Consider the following 18,679-nt stretch of genomic DNA (forward strand, 5'->3'; position numbering starts at 1 on the left):
CACACACACACGAGAGAGAGAGAGAGAGAGAGAGAGAGAGAGAGAGAGAGAGAGAGAGAGAGAATATACAAAGGTGTTGTTGAGCCAGGCACACCTGAAATCCCAGCTCTTAGGAGCTGAGGCCGAATAAGAATGTGAGGCTAAGCTCTATTATGAGCTCCTATTTCAAAAAACAAAATAAGGGCAAAGGTCGTGGCTCAGTGTGTAGAATGTTTGCTTCATAGGTACATAGATCTGGGTTCAGTCCCAAGTACTGCAGAAAACTGGGCATGATAGTGCAAGCCCAGAATCCCAGCAGTAGGGTTATAGAGGCCGGGGGAATCAGGAGGTCAAATTCATTCTCAGCTCTGAGAGTTGTGAGTCTAACAAAACACTAAATAGTACTACGTAATAGTAACTTAATAGTACTATTTATCTAGGTACACTAAATAGGGTACCCAGATAGTAGAGTCCTAGATAGTGGTATGCTCTCAAGATTGTACTTGTTGAAAGTACAGAGTTGGGATGCCAGCCAGGTTTCAGAGCTCCAGGTTTCAATGTGCTGGCCTCTAGTTGTTATCCTGTAAGAGGTGAGATAATTCTGGGTGGTATGTGAGAAACTTTTTAAAAATAATAGATCGTATTGCTGAGATTTAACAAGTATTGAAAATAAAACACTGTGACAAAGCCCATGACCTTATAAACACAACTGCTCAAAGGCATGCTTTGTAGTACTGGCTGCACAGCACTATCACCCAGGGCAATGCTTTTATATAAAACAAACAAGCAACGACAAGAAAATGATATGGGGTCTTAGCCTACATCATTACACCAGAAATGAGGTGCCCCTACTTAGACAGTCTCTATAATTTCTAACCTGCACTGGAAGCACTAAGGTTGGCTAGGAGAACTGTTTTGAAAGTATTGTTTAAGTGAGAGAATATATATATATATATATATATATATATATATATATGTATATGTATATGTATATATGTATATATACTTATATGTATACATATATACGTATATATGCGTATATGTATACATATATATGTATATGTATATATATACATATATGTATATATATATATATGTATGACATAAATATACCTTATATCTAGTATGTGTGTCCTAAGTGATAACTAAAGCCTTGCAGTGCAGTAGGTAGCTGTCATTCTGTGAAACAAAACTGAACCAAAGCAACCAAGGGAAATTTTAGGGATACAAATGCCTGTCATCCCAGTACCCAGGAGCTGGAGGGAGGATAATCATAACTTCAAGGCTATTTCTGTCTAAGTGATGAGTTTGAGGCTAGCCTAGGCTATGTTTTTGAATAAAAATAAAAATAAAAAAAATAAAAAAAATAAAAAAAAAAAAAAAAAAAAAAAACCAAAAACCACCAACCCCAAAGTAAAGAGTAGGGTAAATGTTCAAGAAAAACAACAACAACAAAAGCAAAGCAAAACTAACAAACGATGACAACAAAACAACAAACACAGAGGGTGTGGTCATGACAACAGCAATTGGTTGATCTTGCTCCAGTAGGAATAAAATCAGGAACACAGTACATAATAAAGATTGGGTTGGATTTGGGCATCAGTCAGTATAGTTAGGTTTTGCTGAGACAGTCAACTTAAAAACAAGAAAGGCTTATTGGAGGTCCCAGGAGGCTTCAGTCATCCATAGACCTGTTGTTTTCTTTTGGGAGACTTCCTAACAGAATAAAAAACAGGTCCAAAGCAAATGTCTGACTAGTGAAACAATGAGAAACTAGTATCCTGTATTCCCAATCAAAACACACACCACACACACGCGCACACACACACACACAGAGAGAGAGAGAGAGAGAGAGAGAGAGAGAGAGAGAGAGAGAGAGAGAGCTAAAGCCATACCTACTGAAGATTCAAAAGCTTTCCATAACTCTTGGCTAAAAACCAAGCATTTATCACACAGGCCTTCATGTGGTATTTCACACAACTTCCTTTCTTCAACACACCACCTGATTTCCTTTCTATCCTTTGCTCTTTGGACCCTCCTTCCTTACTTCCCACTCACTGGATCCTACAACAGGTGAGAAGCCAATGATACAAACAATTTAATGTGTTTCCGACTGTCAATTTTACAAGGGACTTCAAATTGCACCTTTCGTTCTTGTATTTATCACAGCGGAACTTCAATCACATAGCAGCATTTATTGAACACCTTCTGTGTACTCCATCTGTGTTTGCTTTTGAGTGTAGTTGGCAATTTTCTCAGCCTGCATTGTCATGATGGTGGGATTGACCAACTCTCACACTTCTATCACATGAAGTCTATATCATACACAGGACTGATGCTTCTCCAGTCATGGTACAGCTAGACTTGTGGTGAGAGGAAAGGGTGACTCTAAAGCAGAGTGTGGGAAGCTAAGACAACACAGTCACCTCAGAGTCACAGGAGAGCACTGGGAGAAACCCCTAGGGGCATGCCTGAATGAGATGGAGAAAACCAAAGCACCCAGAGAAGCTGGAAAAGGTGCCCACACCCCTTCCTCTAGTCTTTGGTCTGTTAAATGGGGATAATGACACTGTGTTTACCTACCTTGGAGAGACATTATCAGCTCTATTTAAAGGCTCTTCCCATGAAAGCTGTGTGTAATTACCAAGAACAGCTATGATAAAGAAACCTAAATACAACAGCGAATCAGCTGGAACCAATTCTCAGGAGAGTTTACTTCTCTGGAAATTTTTAAGAAAAGGGTAGCTAGCAGCCCTTCTGTGAGAGTGCTGGGTCGCATTTGGCTTTAGGTTTCTGGAAAGCTAGCTGACTTTTGAAATCTCCTCCTGACCAAGGACTCAGGCTCTTCCTCTGCCTGACTCTTCACTAGAGTCTAAGAGATTTCAAGCTTTTTGTGTGTCTGATTTTTGTTTGTTTGTTTGTTTGTTTTTCCCATTTTGAATCACCAAGTCGCTTGCATCAAAAATGAATTTCAAGCGAGGTTTTTACCTACAGAACAGGAAAAGAGAGGACACAGATATTGTAATACAAGAGAAAACATGCACCTCATAGATGGCAGGTAATAAAAGCATCTGTGACAGCTTTGAGGAGGATTGAGGATTGGGGAAATGGCTGTTGGGAAAAGGACTTGCAGTTCAAGTGAGGACCTGGGTTCTAATCCTAAACACTCATGTAAAGGCAAGCACAATAATTCTAGCACCCCTGTAGTGAAATGGGAGGCAGAGATTAGGCAGAAGTCTGTAGGTCAGCTAGCTGAGCACACCCAGGAGCAAACAAGAGAAACCCAGTTTTAAATGAGGTAGAAGAGGTGCACAGACTGCCCTCTAAGCTTCACATCCATGTTGTGACAGGCTCACACTGGCACACACAAAACCACGAACATGCATACACACATATCGCACACACATTTTTAAAAGAAGAGGGTTGAAGTAATTTATCATTAGTATCAAGCTGTGCTAAGATTCATTGACAAACTATGGACACGCAGGAGTGCAGAAAACAGGGATCCGGCTCTAATTTGCTTGACAGAATCTACTCCAGTAGAAGCAGACTGAAGATAGGTCGCTGGAAGGAAGAGGTTCAGGAGTGGTGAGATGACTTTTGGTTGGTTGGTTGGTTGGTTAGTTGGTTGGTTGGTTGGTTGGTTGGTTGGTTTGGGGATATTTTGGGGGTTTTGTTGTTAATTTTCTTTTGTTTTGGTATAGGGTATGTGAATTGAGTCATCAGGGTGTACATGCGTGATGGAATTAGTGGGCTCTAAATAGGAGACAGAAAAGAGATTGCTTTCTCCTCCCACTCCTAATTCCTCTACCTCCTGAGGGATAAACAAAAGGTTGGCCAAAAGGAAGAGTTAACTCTGCTGAAACTTCAACTTCTTAGTCTCCAAAGTGAGATATAAAGGTCCATTGTTCACCTGAACTCACTTGTTACACAGTCTGAACTGTCTCAGACACCACCCTTATTCCTGTAACTCTTGGGAGCTTGGGTTCTCCCGCCCCTACCAGGCCCTTCTCATACATGGCTGCCATAGTCTCAGATATAAAATGACTTTCATAAATTCTCAGCGCTAATGGGCGTGGTCAAGACCACAGGACTTTGAAGTGCTAGAAATAAGTCACAAATTCTTTCCATCTTTTCCAACCTCTCGTTACTGGATAAGGTTGAGGGCATCAATTTCTTATCTCCCTTCACCAGGCAAAGAAAATTTTTTTTGGGGTGTCATTCTCTAAGAAGTAGCTTTATTATCAGAAGTAACATTCACTACCTTATAATACCTGCATGTCTTCATGAGGCAGCCGAGGCCAAGAGTGGACTCAGGGATAGAAACCTCAGACGTGGTAGAAAAGGAACTTAAATGTAGCTGAACAGATCCTTCACTCAAAGTTAATCCAGCCCTTTAAAGATGGGATAATAACTATCTAATCTAATTTAGATTAGTCTTCAAATATCTTTTTTAATCAAACCTTTGTAGAAAAAAAGAGGAAAGAAATCACTTCTTCTAAACATTATCTGCAAGAAGTTACAGAGCCAACTTCTCAATATTATATATAACATTTTAGAAGGCAGAATGATTTAATAATAATTAGTTAACAGTATAGTAGTATTTAATAATAATTTAAATAATCTAACTAGAGCTGAGGAGCTGACTCAGTGGGTAAGGAGCTTGCTGAGCAAAGTAATGGACTGAGTTCTAATCCCCAGGAACCACATACAGCCCAGGTACGGTAGTGTGCATATGTAACCCTACTGGTTCTATGGCAAAACTGGAAGAAGAAAGTAGAATTCGCAGAAGCTTGAAGGTCAGCAGTGAATGACAGAGAGACTGGAAACCCGCCTAAAACAAGGTAGAAGGAGAGGGTCGACATTGAATATGATGCAGACCTCCAGGGGGATGCAAGGCTTTATCGTTTCTAAGTGATCTCATTTGGATGCAGATGCCAAACATGGGAATGATACAGAGGAACATTCTGTGACGACAATGACACAAAACACTGCTTTGAATAAATACTTATTACAACTGGCTGTCCTGGCACTCACCTTTAATCCCAGCAGAGGCAGGCAGATCTCTGTGAGTTTGAAGCCAGCCTGGTCTACGTGAGTTTCAGGACAACTGTCTTAAAAATCTTAAATATTAAGTACTAAGTACTTAGTACTTTAGTACTTAATACTAAGTACTAAATAAATAAAATTTAGTACAAATGATAGAAATAAGTTTGGCACCATTTCATAAATTGTTAAAATTCTGCCTTAATTCTGAGTCAGAATTAATTAATTAATTATATATATTATAATAAGTTTCATATATATATATATATATATATATATGAAACTTAAACCAACAACTCCAACAGCAATTTTCAACATCAAACATTCTAACACAATACAATCCAAAAGTATACCAATTACAAAGTCTACGTTTCTCATAAGTGAGCCGTGTGTTTCTATAAGACACAAAGCATGTATGTAGAGAAGATGCTGCCGCCCTTAGCAGTCAGTGTCTTAACTCTGAGCTGAGCTGTGCAGACAGAGCTGCCGGTGCTGTGGTATGACGGAACCCACAGTGCAAGCACACACATGCTGACCACACATGTTCAAGGCACACATGTCCTATGTCATGTCAGAACAAGAGCCGCAGAAAAGTCACCAGATGCAGCATGGGCGAGCACTGCTCAAATCACCCAGATTCTTTACCAATATTGAATTAATTTTTGGTCATTGTGGGTCCAGAAGCCTTTTTCCTGTTGTCAATTCCTTTTTTAAGAAGCTATACTATAAAAGTTCTGTGAGGGTTATTCAATTTACCACAAACAAGGGGTTAATTTAACATACCCAGTACTTTCAACAAGACAGTGGATTTGAAAAGTAAAGTCTATTTCATCATAAACTTCTAAAAAGTTAAGAAAGATTGCTGATTTAAAAAATTACGGTTGGAGATATGGCTCAGCAGTTTGCAGGGTTTACAGCTCTTGCAGAGGAGCAGAAGTTGGTTGCCAACACTCACATGGGACAGCTCACAACTGCCAATAACTACAGTTCCAATCTGACACCTTCTTCTGCCTTCTGTCACACGAGAACATTCAGGCAAAACAGTCACACACATAAAATAGAAACAAAAAAATCTTTAAAAAGCAAAATAGTTTTGTGTGATGTTGAGAGCTAAACCAGGTCAGTAGCCCCAAGTCTAGATGTGTAGCTGTTAAGATCTTTACGAAGGCTGATATCTTAGTTACTTTTCTATTGTTGTAAAAAGATACCATGACCAAGGCAATTTATAAAAAGAAAGAGTGTACTGGGGGCATGCTTACAGTTTCAGAGCATGAGTCCATGACCACCATGATAGGGAACATGACGGCAAGCAGGCAGGCATGGCGCTGGAGCACATGCTGACAGTTTACATGTTGAGACTACAAGCACCAGGCAGAGAGAGAGAACCAAATGGAATGGTTTGATTTTTGAAACCTCAAAGCCCACCCTCGGTGACACACCTCTTTCAACAAGGCTACACCTCCTAATCCTTCCCAAACATTCTACCAACTAGGGACCAAGCATTCAAATGTATGAGCTTATAGAACCATTCTCATCTAACCCATCCCAGTTGAGAAACACTGTTGTTGTTTTTTTAGTTTTATGTGTATGAGTGTTTGCCTGTATGTGTCTGTGCACCACATGCATGCCTGCTGCCCTGAAAGGCCAGTAGTAGACCTTGGATCCCCTGGAACTAAAGTTATAGATATTTGTGAGCTGTATCATGTGGGTGCTAGCAACTAGCCCCTGGTCTTCTACAAGACCAGTAAGCTCTCTTAAATGCTAAGCCATCTCTCCAGCCCCACATTACTGACATTTTTAAAAAGGCTTCATCCAATGGGCTCAGATCTTTGAGAAGTAGAAACTAAGACTCTTTACTATGACGCTAAAATGTTCAAGCCCCTCAGGTAATCCTGGAAACCTGATAAACTTGAGAATCACTAAACTTCATTGTCTCAATGTTATCTTCCAATTTCATGATTTAATCATTTGTAGACTTGCAGAATGCCTTGTTTTACAAACATGAAAATTATATAACATTTAAGAGATAAGTTTTGTGCAAGTGACTATAAACCCCCTGAATTTTTCAGCGGGTTAAAATTCTTGTAATCGCAAGAGTCGGATCTTTTTTCGTGTATCATGGGACAGATCACTTCTCTGGTCTGTGTCCCAATTATAAAAGTTCCAAATCATTGAGATATAAATAAATGAGACTTTACCATACTTAGAGCACCAGTATGATGAAAAATTTGTTTACACCAAGAGGTTTTAGGTCATCTTTCAATCATTCATCCCTTGAACCAAAGTAGATATGCAAGAAAGTGCACACACACACCCAAATGTGACACATGGTAAATGTTGGGTGGCCACTGAGTCGGAATGAAGGAGACCTTCAAATCCAACACTTTCCTCACCTTATTTTTCAGATGCAAGAATCTAGGAACTCAAATCAAAGGCATCCCAATACTGTTTACATTTCTCTCATTTCTTATTTTTTTTTTTAAAAAAAATACTAGTAATATTTTTGGTCTTGGTAATGATACTGGAGTTATGAAAGGAATATTTTTAAATAATAAATGTCATAAACTGAACATGTTAATGAAGACTACACTATGGGAAGAGCTTCTAAAACGTGTTCCACCTTGCTCTAATAAGGAGTTCAAATTGTTGCAATAACACAACACCTATAGATTTTGCCTAAATTTGAGCTTGAAAGCTCTGCTGGAATTATTTAGAAAAATAAATCATTAAAACTTCCTTCAGCTCACTAGTACAGATTCCTCGAGTTTTAGTTTTGCAGTTAACACGATATATATTGTATACATTGTGTATATTCATTGTATGAAGTGCTAGGTTTCATACAGACAATTTCTTTCAAGTATGTCATGTATGTTGACAAAGCAGAGCTTTAAGTTTTGTTTAGTGTTAAAAGTTGTTGATACTGGGTAGGACAATGGAGTTACAAGCTTTAGAAATGTATTGAATAAACAACCATATAAATACATTAGTACAAAGGGTTAAAACATGTCCTTGTCCTGCAAGAAAGCGCTGTATGTCAACTGCAAGTCCTACTCTCTGGTGGAAACATAAAACCAATGAAGGAAATGGGGATTCTCTTTCTCCCATGTAATTCTCCACTGTATTTCCTATGGAGAGTTGGATGGGTTGGGGATTTGTCTCACTTAGGTAGAGTCTTTTAATGTTCTGGCTAGCTAGCCCTCCAATTGTGTGATTGTTGACAAGGTTGGAGGCTTTGGCCATTTATAAACTGTTCAGGATCCTCTGTGTTGAAAGAAAATCCAATTCTTGAGAACACATGGACATTTTGAATAGATGCCACAAAGACTCTGGGCCTTGTTTCATCCTCAATATGATGGACATCAACACCACTGTAGAAAAACATTAGCAAATTTGGTCCAGGGAAACTGGCTTTACCAGGGAATAAGATGACTTCAACAACATACATGGGCCAAGCATGTATCTCTTTTGGTCATCTATTAAACATATTTTAAAACAGTACTTAAAAATTAATATAAGATAGCTTTATTACTTTCTTTTAGCAAACTCCACTTCTTAGAGCCCTTTCTTCCATATCAGTTATGTGGAGACTGGTCTGCCCTGGGCTCTGACAGCATGTATATATAGGGTGTTAGGACAGCCACACAACTGTGACTTCCATTGACCAGGCTACTGTCACTAATTTACAAACACCAAACTGCTTTCATCAGGACTTCTCTTACACAAATAGAATGCTTGATCATTTGAACCCCAAATAACAGTTTAAAGATAAGAAACCCCATATAATCAATTCTGTGACTGCATTTACAGAATTGCGTGGCACATGAATCACATGTGTATTACTGACAAATAGGAAAGAAGAAAAGCCTGATGCAGATATTCATTTGTCTTACAAGTCACTGATGACTGAAATTCACACCATATGGTAATCTTTGTCACATTGCCTATTTGTAAGTGCCAGCTAGTGGTCCGGAAGTCAGGGTGCCGGTTGAATGTATATATAAGCAGTTGGGCCAGTGTGTTTTTCACTTTTGTTCACTTATATCCAAAGGATGAAAAACTGATCGCTTCAAGCTGCTGTGTGAGTTATTTATCTATTGATACAGCTCCCTCTGTTGATGGCTAGGCATGTCATTTTTCTGGAAGGTACTTTTCCTACCTAGGCATGCTCAACGCACTCCATGCATCCAAACAGAGTTTCATTAAAGGAATTCTCTTGTTCCCTTCCTTCATATGGAAATGCCATTAGCTTCAGTTAACTCTGAGTATCCGTTCCTAAGAAACACACAAAGCTTCTCTGCAGAGCCTATTTCACCAGGCATCCTTGAGTCAGAACAGACTGGATATGTCATCATGAATCCAGAGTCACATTGTGGGCTGCGGTTAGGTTTAAGAGGAACCCTTTTGTATCTATTGACTTTTCCCCTTCAATCATGGTTGTTCCATTTCTCTCCCCGCCGACCACCTTGAGACTTTCAGGTAAATGAAAAGTTCAATTATATGTAAAGTGAGTGTTAAATCAGCAGGCCCCTTGTGGGGGTCTGGGCTTTCTCTCCCTGCTTCAGTGGCAAGTGTGCTCAATCCATTACTGTTCCTAAGGATTGTACATCCATCAGGTCATGTGGGCCGGCCAGGGTGCATCTTATAGCTTTTACTGCATATGAGACGTTGCAGGCCTGTTCTCAGGAACTGCCAGGCAGACTGGGAATCACAGTCACGGTTAATAGCAGCGAATTGCCAGCTCTTGATGGGTGGGTAGTCACTCCTTTCAGTGGTTGCCCCCTGGGGGAGAAGGTAGAAAAACAGAGGGAGGGAATTAGAGTGGCTTTGCACAGTTGAGCAGGTTCATGCCGCTGGATCAGTGGCAAGCATTGGCAGGGCTCTACTCTGGGGAGGCTCACAACGACATCACAGTCTCATTTTTACCAATTGGTGCTGCTGTATTACCAGTGGAGCACAGGGGGAGAGCAGAGGGGAGGGCTAGCCAAAGTGGGGGTGGGGTGGCGATGGAGGCAGACGTCTAAGCTAAATTAAACAAACAAAAACAAAAATGCATGCTCAGACAGGTTTGCACACCCTCCCTCCCTCCCCAGTTAGCGCCCATACTAATTGTACCAAACTGGTATTTGAAGTTCCCTGGGTGATTAAAGGGTAGACTCCCAAACTCTCTGCATAACCTTAATTTTTTCAAGGTTCTTTGAGTGGAGAATGGCTTATAATAATGATTTTGACTAATACATTTTTTGACATGCAACTTGAATGCTTAGCCCGAGTACAACTTTAGAGCATTTCATGTGTACTCAGCTGTAAAGAGTGATGATTTAAAGCGCTAATATAAGGGAAAGGTCGTTCTAGAATGAACCTCTAACAAATTGCATAAAGGAGGCTTATTATTCCATGAGTATAGGGATATGAAGCTCTTCCGATCATTTTTCTCCTTGGTTCAAAAAGAATGGTTGAGATATGAATGGGAAAAGAAGGAAGGAATAAAAGGAAACAGAAATGTGCAAGCAAGAAACGGTATTTGATGGTTATGATTTCGTTGCCATCTAAAGGACTCTACGATAATGCGGTTATTTCTCTCCTCTTTTGTTTTGGGTGAAGAATTCGCTCTAACAAGAAAATGTTGCTGTTGGTTGGAGGGTTGCCTCCCGGACCAGACCGGCTCCCCAGCAATCTGGTTCAGTATTATGATGACGAAAAGAAGACATGGAAAATACTCACAAGTGAGTGCACTTGCTTATTTCCTTGGCTGTTTATTTCAGGTTGGAGTTGTCTTGATGAATTAAAAAAACACAGTTAAATCAAATCAGACACTGTATCGATCTGCTACCCTTTGGGGGTTTGTTTATGTATCATGGGAGACAGAGTAAAAGACTAAATTAACATTGCCGAGGTAGCCAATTTGGTAGACGAACCGGCCCAAATTAAAACTGGCCTGGTTTGTGTTTCTGTGTGTTGGAATGGATGGGGGTGGCGCAGGGAGTAAAAAATATCCCCTAGAAGTGCTTCAGTTGGAGATTTTTGTTGTCCTTGAAACAAAAGTGACAGGTTGTTTAGTAACACTAGTAAAATGGTAGGTAGCTTAGTTCATTATCTCTGTTACCAATATCAATTTGCCCTTTAAGCATCCTTGCTCACCTTTAGTCCGGAAGACCAGGTATTTTCAGAAATGGCCTCCTTAGGCTGCTCGGAAGCTTGATGGACAGATATATTCATGGCTTCCCTCAGCTGCATTAAACTGTGCTTGCAAACGTCCAGCCAAGGCTCTCTTCTCCTCTTAAAGGGTGATTGTGTTTTACAGCAGAACTCTTGCCTTGGGCACTGAGATTTGGAACGTATTGTTGTATCGGTTATGATTCCTGATCTGATGCAGTCACGGAATCAAAAATCATCGTTTCTTGAGTGCAGTAGGCTGCTCACACTAGTCCCCTTGTGGGCACAGTGGCTGCACTGGTCAATAAAACTAAATTTTAACTGTCAAAATTGCCCGGAGCTGTATAGATAAAATAATAAATGAGCAATTTTGATCCATGAATCAAAGCCATACATTTAAAACCAACAAAAGTGAAACTTAACTTCCTTGTGTGTACATCTTTAAAGCATTTGTGTATTTTAGCAGATCGTTCTTGTAAAAGCATTTCCTTGGCTCTTCCTGAAAGTCCCTTAAACTAATAGAAGCCGTGGACCTTCTCCCTTAAGAGCAGAATAGGAGAGAAGACATATAAGGTGGGGCTGAAACAACACACTTAGGAGCCGGCCTATGCCCAGCAAAGCCTGCAGTAGTGCGATCCAGGCACTGCTCAAGAAGGCTCCCTCGACGCCACTAGACTATAGTTTCAGGAAGGAGGTGGCTGGCAAGAAACAGCAAGATTAAGCAGGGAAAGGAGGAATAAAAATAAGTTAATGAGGTCTTTAAAATGCTTTTGATTCTCTTTGGGGTGAAAATAGCGGCTGCTACCACTGTTTAGCTATGTTAATAAGAACGCTACTTAAAGCCAGCTGTATTTTGAAGGTTCTTCAGAAACTAAAGGCAAAGTAAAACACACAAACAACCTCCCCCCCAAAAACAAACAAACAAACAAAAAAAAAACAATAACAAAAACAGAGAAGGGGTGTTTTGACAGCACCTGATTGACAGAGAACTCCTGTACAGATGACATCCAAACTCAAAGAATAGATGGGAAAGGGACAAAGAGGTTTCTGGAAAGAAAAAAAAAAAAAAACATAAGAAGAACATAAGGGACAGCAAGATTTTAAACTCCACTAATAAAAGATAATTATTGACAAACCCATCTGCTTTCCCAAATACTCCACACTACACCCAATTTGGGATTTATTTGAGACCCTCCAGGCCAATGAGAAGGATCACAAACAGCATCTCCAGAAAGTCATGTGCCTGATTTTTTTACATTTACTTATTGGTTTGTTTATTTGTTTGTGGTGTGTGGAGAGGGACGACAAGGCGTGCCTGGGGAGGTCAGTACGCAGCTTGGAGGGGTCTGTTTTTTCCCTTGACCAAGTGGGAGATCAAACAGATCATCAGACTTGGCAGCAAGAACCTTTATCCACTGAACCATTTCATCAGCCTCTTATCTTCATTTTAAGCCATGCTCAGAGATAACAGGTTTGTTGCCCAAACTGAGACAGTTTTGAGCATGAAAAGGGATCTTTTAATTGTGTCATAGGCTGCAACATACAGTCAACTGATTTAGAGCTTTCATCGTGCCCACAAGTACCTGCCTTCATGGCTGTAAAGCAGGAGCTTTCAAATCTGGACTTGAACACAGAACTCTCACTTTGACCAAGTCCTACAAACATTCTGGGTCACTTTCTTATTTGTCAGTCACTTGAGTGTTCTAAAATAACATTGCACATATACATCATCCAGCACTCAGCGCGTACTCAATAAATTGTTTCGCTATTGTCACTGCTACTGCCAGTGTTAGCACAAGAGTTGTGTTTTTATACGGGTTGTATGCCAATCACTACAACTTCTCCATGCAAAGAGTAGAAAATAGTACTTTTCAGCCTGCTCCTCCTGAGTAGAAAATTTATTTTCCTTAGTTTTCATGTGTGAGATGGAATAATTTACAGACTAGGTAAAAATACTGGATGGTCACCTATCAACACAACTCATCTAGAATGAGGTAAAGATGTACACACAATGACATGAGTGAGTTCCTACAATGAGAACGTGCTTACACATCTTGACCCTTCCTTTTATTCCGAGGCACACTCAGAGCTCTGAAATGAAAATGTGCTTTCCTAGTACTCTTTATTTCTCTGGGATTTGTGCATTAAAACTATACTTTATTTCCAGAGGGATTAGGACCCTGTGACCCCAAGTGACAGCCTCGTTTTCACATTTGTTAAAGAAATGATGCTAATTTAACATGGATAATTTTTATTTGTATTTTTTTTTAACTACATTTGAAATTTATTCAAATCTGGGGGGAAAATTCATAGCCATTGCAGGGTTCCATTATTTGAGACAGGAAATTATAAATGAAAAACAAAAGTCTCTCATTAGTAAACAAAAGTATTCAAAGTTTCCCCAAATATTAGGGATTGTAGGTTCCACTGCCATTCTTTTGACCTAGAAGTGCAAATCTAGTTCTCAAAGGGGCAGGTTGGCAGTTGAGGGTAAAGGTCTCCTCAGTCTCTTTTCATTGAAAGACTGTTTTCATGCAAACTAACAAATTAGCCATCAAGCTCCTGGAGTTAGCTAGTCTCTGAGCCTTGGAGTATTTTTTCCCACTTAGCTGGAGTAAGAATTTCTCACTGTCTTTAAGACACACCCCTCCTCCAAAGAGACTGCTACCTAGCCAGTCACACACATACACACACACACACACACACACACACACACACACACACGTTGCCTTGTGGGAGCTACCTCATTTGTATACATTATACAACAAAGAGGAAGTGAAAGGACTTAGGGATCATTACCTAAGAAATAATAAACTGAAGAGCACAGGTGAGCTCTTCCTTCAGGAGGGAAAGAGCATCAGGCTAACACTGAAATAAGACTTCCAACATCGTGGCTGTATCCCAGTGATAGAGCACGTGCCTAGAATGCATAAGCGCCTAAGTTCAAATCCTGCCATTACAAAATTCATCATTAACTAGAGGAGCGGAAGCTTGAGCCACCAAACAGCTACTCTTCCAGAGAACCCAGTTTCAATTCCCAGTGCCAACATCAGGATTCACATTGTTATTATGTTAGTTACATAACGTAGTTAGCACCTGCGGCATTCGTTTGACCTCCATGAACACCAGACACACAGGCAGTGAACAGACATACATGCAAGAAAAACATACACATAGAGTAAATAAATCTTTTTAGAAGAAAGGGGAAATTGAGATGCACTCTTATTCATTTCTATTTTTGCAGAGTTCTTTCTTAGTCCTCAAAGTTCTCCACTTCTTTTTTTTTTTAAGATTTATTTATGTATTTATTTATTTATTTAATGTATGTGAGTACACTGTTGCTATCTTCAGATACAACAGAAAAAGGCATCAGATCCTATTACAGGTGGTTGTGAGCCACCACATGGTTGCTGAGAATTGAACTCATGATCTTTGGAAGAGCAGTCAGTGCTCATTACCGCTGAGCCTTCTCTCCAGCCTCGCCTCCCCCCATGTTATTCTTAATTTCTTAGAAAGGAGTAGGGAAGCATAAATACTATGATGGCTGAGGGAGAAAATCAGGTCTCCTGCCTTGTAAGCCCTCAGTCTTTGGCACAAAGTTCAAACCAGTCAACTCCTTTGGCCTCTGTGTACTTCCCCCTCCCCCCTTTCTTTTATTGGGTATTTTCTTTATTTACATTTCAGATATTATTCCCTTTCCTGATTTCCCCTCTGGAAATCCCCTATCCCATCCCTCCTACCCTGCTTCTGTGAGAGTGCTCCTCCACCCACCCACCTACCCACTAACCCACTCACCCACTCTTGCCTCCCTGCCCTGGCATTCTCCTACACTGGGGCATTGAGCCTACACAGGACCAAGGGCCTCTCCTCCCATTGATGCCCGACAAGGCCATCCTCTGCTACATATGCAGCGGGAGCCATGGGTCCCTCTATGTGTACTCTTTGGTGGGTGATTTAGTCCCTGGGAGCTCTGTGTACTTTTTATAACAGAGTTCTTGGTATACACTCAAGTTTTCACAGAGCTCACATGTAGAAGGCCCTGGACAGTTTTCCAGGGGACAGTGTTGAAAACCTGGGGATTTCACTCCTGTTCTCAACAGGCTTGTTAAGGCAAACTCCCTTTCTCCTTCATTTCAGATAAGGGCTTCTATTTAGTGTGTGTGTGTGTGTGTGCCTCTGTGTGTGTGTATGTTTGTGTGTGTGTGCCTCTGTGTGTATGTATGTTTGTGTGTGTGTGTGTGTGTACAGTACACAGTGCATGTGTGGTCAGAGTACAGTTTGTGGGAATCAGTTCTCTTGTACTGTGCAATCCCACAGATCCACCTCAAGCTGTCAGGCTTGGCAACAAGCACTTTTTCCTGCTCAGCCTTCTTACAAGGCCTAATAATTGTTTCTTATGAAAATAAGTAAGTTCAGTTGTTGTGTGTGTGTATGTGTGTATGTGTGTGTTTCCTTTTATTTATAGTGGCTTTCTTACCAGAAACTCCAAGCTCCAAATTATTTAAAATAATCAGACCACTTGACAGGAAGATAATCCATAGAGAGTGAATTCTGCACTTCAGGAGAAACTGAGAAAAACACTGAGATGCTTCTAAATTATTTGAGAAATGCCCTAGCAGCCTTCACCTGTCCACATAGCAAAGAGTTGGCTGATCACAGGTGAATCATGACTTCATTCTTTCCTCTCAGCAACCCCAGGGGATCACTACAACATCCAGTGAGCTACAGACTAGAAAACACAAGGCTACTGTGGGAATATAAAGTGGGGGGCCCTCACCTAAACAAGGGTGTTATGGGAGCTCTCTTAAAGTGACCCTTAATTTGGAGAAAATGGAAAAGAGTTAACTAGGTGAAGAGGTGAAAGTAAAAGCATTTTGGTAAGAGGAGCTAGCTTTTAGAATACCTCAGAATGCCAGAGAGCATTTTGACACCAATAGAAATGTAAGTTCTAGGAGAATCTAAGCTTGGTACAAATAGTACATGACAGACCTGAAAGCTTAACAAGACTCATGTCACATCAAGAAATTGTACAGACTGGTTCAAGAATTAAGAATTTGGAACTAGCTGATTCACTGGAAGGGTGTTGGTCAAGCATGTGCAAGGCTATTGGCTCTTCGGGTACACAGGGAGAGATGACACACTAGTTATTTGGTATGACTACCTTTCTAGATTGATTTAGGGGTTAGTGAAAACATAGCGATCTAAGGAATTTATATCACGGTGTGGCAATTGTCTCCCAGCTTGGAATCTGAGATCATGAAACAATTGTTCCCATGGCTTTTGGCAAAAAATAAGAAAAGGAAGAATTGTGCCTTGAGTTTTTAAATATGTTACCATCTAATTCTACCTTCAATGAGCTCATTCTAATTGGAAATACACGGCTGCGCATTACTATATATCTTGAATTATTTGCTGCTGAAGATTCATGCACCAATGCTTTAGTGGATTTTTCATAGATTTTTCTTAAATGTATGTGTGGTGGCCACTCCCAGTCCTGTGTTTCAAGGGAGCTGAATGCTTCAAAAAGCCAGTAGGCTGGCTTTGACTTTCTCTTGTTTATTTCCAGCTTATACTTCCCTTAAATATAGTAATTGCTTTTTCTCCAGAGAGTAGCATGTGTACAAATAATTCCAACGCCTTCTTCACACACAGGCTGTGGGATTTGCTATTGAGTGTGGCTTGGGGGTATAATTCATTACGGCTCCTTAGATGGCCTATAGCACTTGTGGGTAAACTACAGACAGAGTGTGGGGACCTCTTAAATATAAGCACTGACTTCCTGAAGTCATCACCCAACCAGCTTTATTCCCTTACCGAATAATTGATGTCTCCTCTGTTACACGAGCTGAAACAGAGATTACCATGCCCTTGCCTAGTTTAGACTTTTGTGGACAAAACCAGCATTGACCAAAGTATCAGTACATTATACCAAAGCATGACAGTGTCCTAGAATAATAATAATATAGAAAGTCTCAGACTGGAGGGACATGATACAGTGTAGGAGTTGTGGAGAGTATCACCAAGGAAGAGGCATTCAGGCTGAGAATTAAAAGGCAGGCAGAGGTCCAGGTAGACATGGGAAGGGAGACTGCTCAAATGGTTAAAACTAAGTACAAAGGTCCTTCAAGAAGAAGATTCGGAGGCTGGAAAGATGGCTCTGTCAGTACAGAGCTTGCTGTGTAGCCAGAAAGACCAGAGTTCTGTCTGAACACATGTGTGGAAATGTGCACAAGTGATCCACATGGTTATGTAAGCACCAAGAGAGGAGAATGCCTGCAACTCATGGACCAGCCAGCCGACCTAAAAGTGGCAAGCCCCAAGTCCCAGCAAGCCGTCCCACCTCAAAAAGAAAGGTGGGAAGGAGGCAAGGCACTCATGATTAATCTCTGGCTGCCGCATGTGAACATGTGGACATACATATGAACACTTACCAACACACAAAGGTGTGTCCCAGCACAAACACACATCTGCACCTACACACACACACACACACACACACACAACATTTGGGGAAGAAGATGCATGGCTAAACTCAGAAGGTGAGCTGAGGGACTAGGAACGACGTGGCTCAAGGGCTCAGTAGAATCCAGCCACATAGCAACTCCTACGGCAGGCTCCCAGTTTCAGACTCCATGTCACATGTGGAGAGGAGGTGCCATGCACCGAGTCACATTTTCACTGCAGAGCAGAAAAGAGAGCAATAGCCTCTGGGTCTACATCAAACCATGGTATGTCAGTCCATCTGACCACAAAGTGCTATTAGTCACCCAAGTCCAAGCACACGAGATTTAATCTGTGCTGACCCACTGTAACCATGAAGATCTACACGGAGCCAGTGTTCCTGGCATAGTAGCAGGTTTATAAAATAGAACTAATACAGGTTAAATGAACCAAAACAATTGATGCTTAGGGGTCAAGAATATGATCTAGGTTTAAGGAGGAAATTGCACATTTTGATATGTGAGCCACCGGGTTTGCATACATGAGTTCTGGAAAGTTATAGTTCAATGCAATTTGTCTGTGTCTTGGAAGCCATGCATGCACATGTGAATACTCATACACGTGCATACATACATACACACAAATTAACATTCTTAGAAACAGGTAGATCTAAGCTGAAGCATACCTTCAGGCATTTGTTGCCTGTAACACGAGTTTCTTACTCTCTGATCCTTTTTTCTCATTTGCAAACTGAAGCTAATTATACTCACTTCACAGGATTCTTCCTGGAATCTAACTATTTAAATAAATCTCCAGGTTCAATACATAGACTGGAGTTGTTCTCAATCAATTTTATCCTACTTTAATTTATATTATTTAAATTAAAAAAATATTTTATGTATGCTACTGTTTTGCCTGCATTGATATTTGTGCACTATGAGTGTGCCTGGTGCCCATGGATATCAGAAGAGGACATGGGATCCCCTGGGAGTGCACATGTGAGACTTCGTCTGTGTTCTGGGGATCAAGCCCAGGCAGGTCTTTTGGAATTGCATCTGGT

At 40.6% G+C, this 18,679-nt stretch overlaps 1 protein-coding gene across 3 annotated transcripts in view; it reads left to right on the plus strand.

The window, feature by feature from the left end:
* The window catches only part of Klhl14 (kelch like family member 14), a 107,055-nt gene that overhangs the window by 18,659 nt on the left and 69,717 nt on the right, over nt 1-18,679 (plus strand). For all 3 annotated transcript variants that reach the window (XR_013103823.1, XM_034518295.2, XM_076912937.1), the window contains exon 2: nt 10,627-10,748. Coding sequence is in view for 2 of the 3 variants with exons in the window: in XM_034518295.2 (XP_034374186.1) it covers nt 10,627-10,748 (122 nt within the window). In the remaining variant the exon portion in view is untranslated. The remainder of the gene's footprint in view (nt 1-10,626; nt 10,749-18,679) is intronic.

Source organism: Arvicanthis niloticus, chromosome 14 (assembly GCF_011762505.2).
Source record: "Arvicanthis niloticus isolate mArvNil1 chromosome 14, mArvNil1.pat.X, whole genome shotgun sequence".
Classification (NCBI taxonomy): Eukaryota; Metazoa; Chordata; class Mammalia; order Rodentia; family Muridae; genus Arvicanthis; species Arvicanthis niloticus.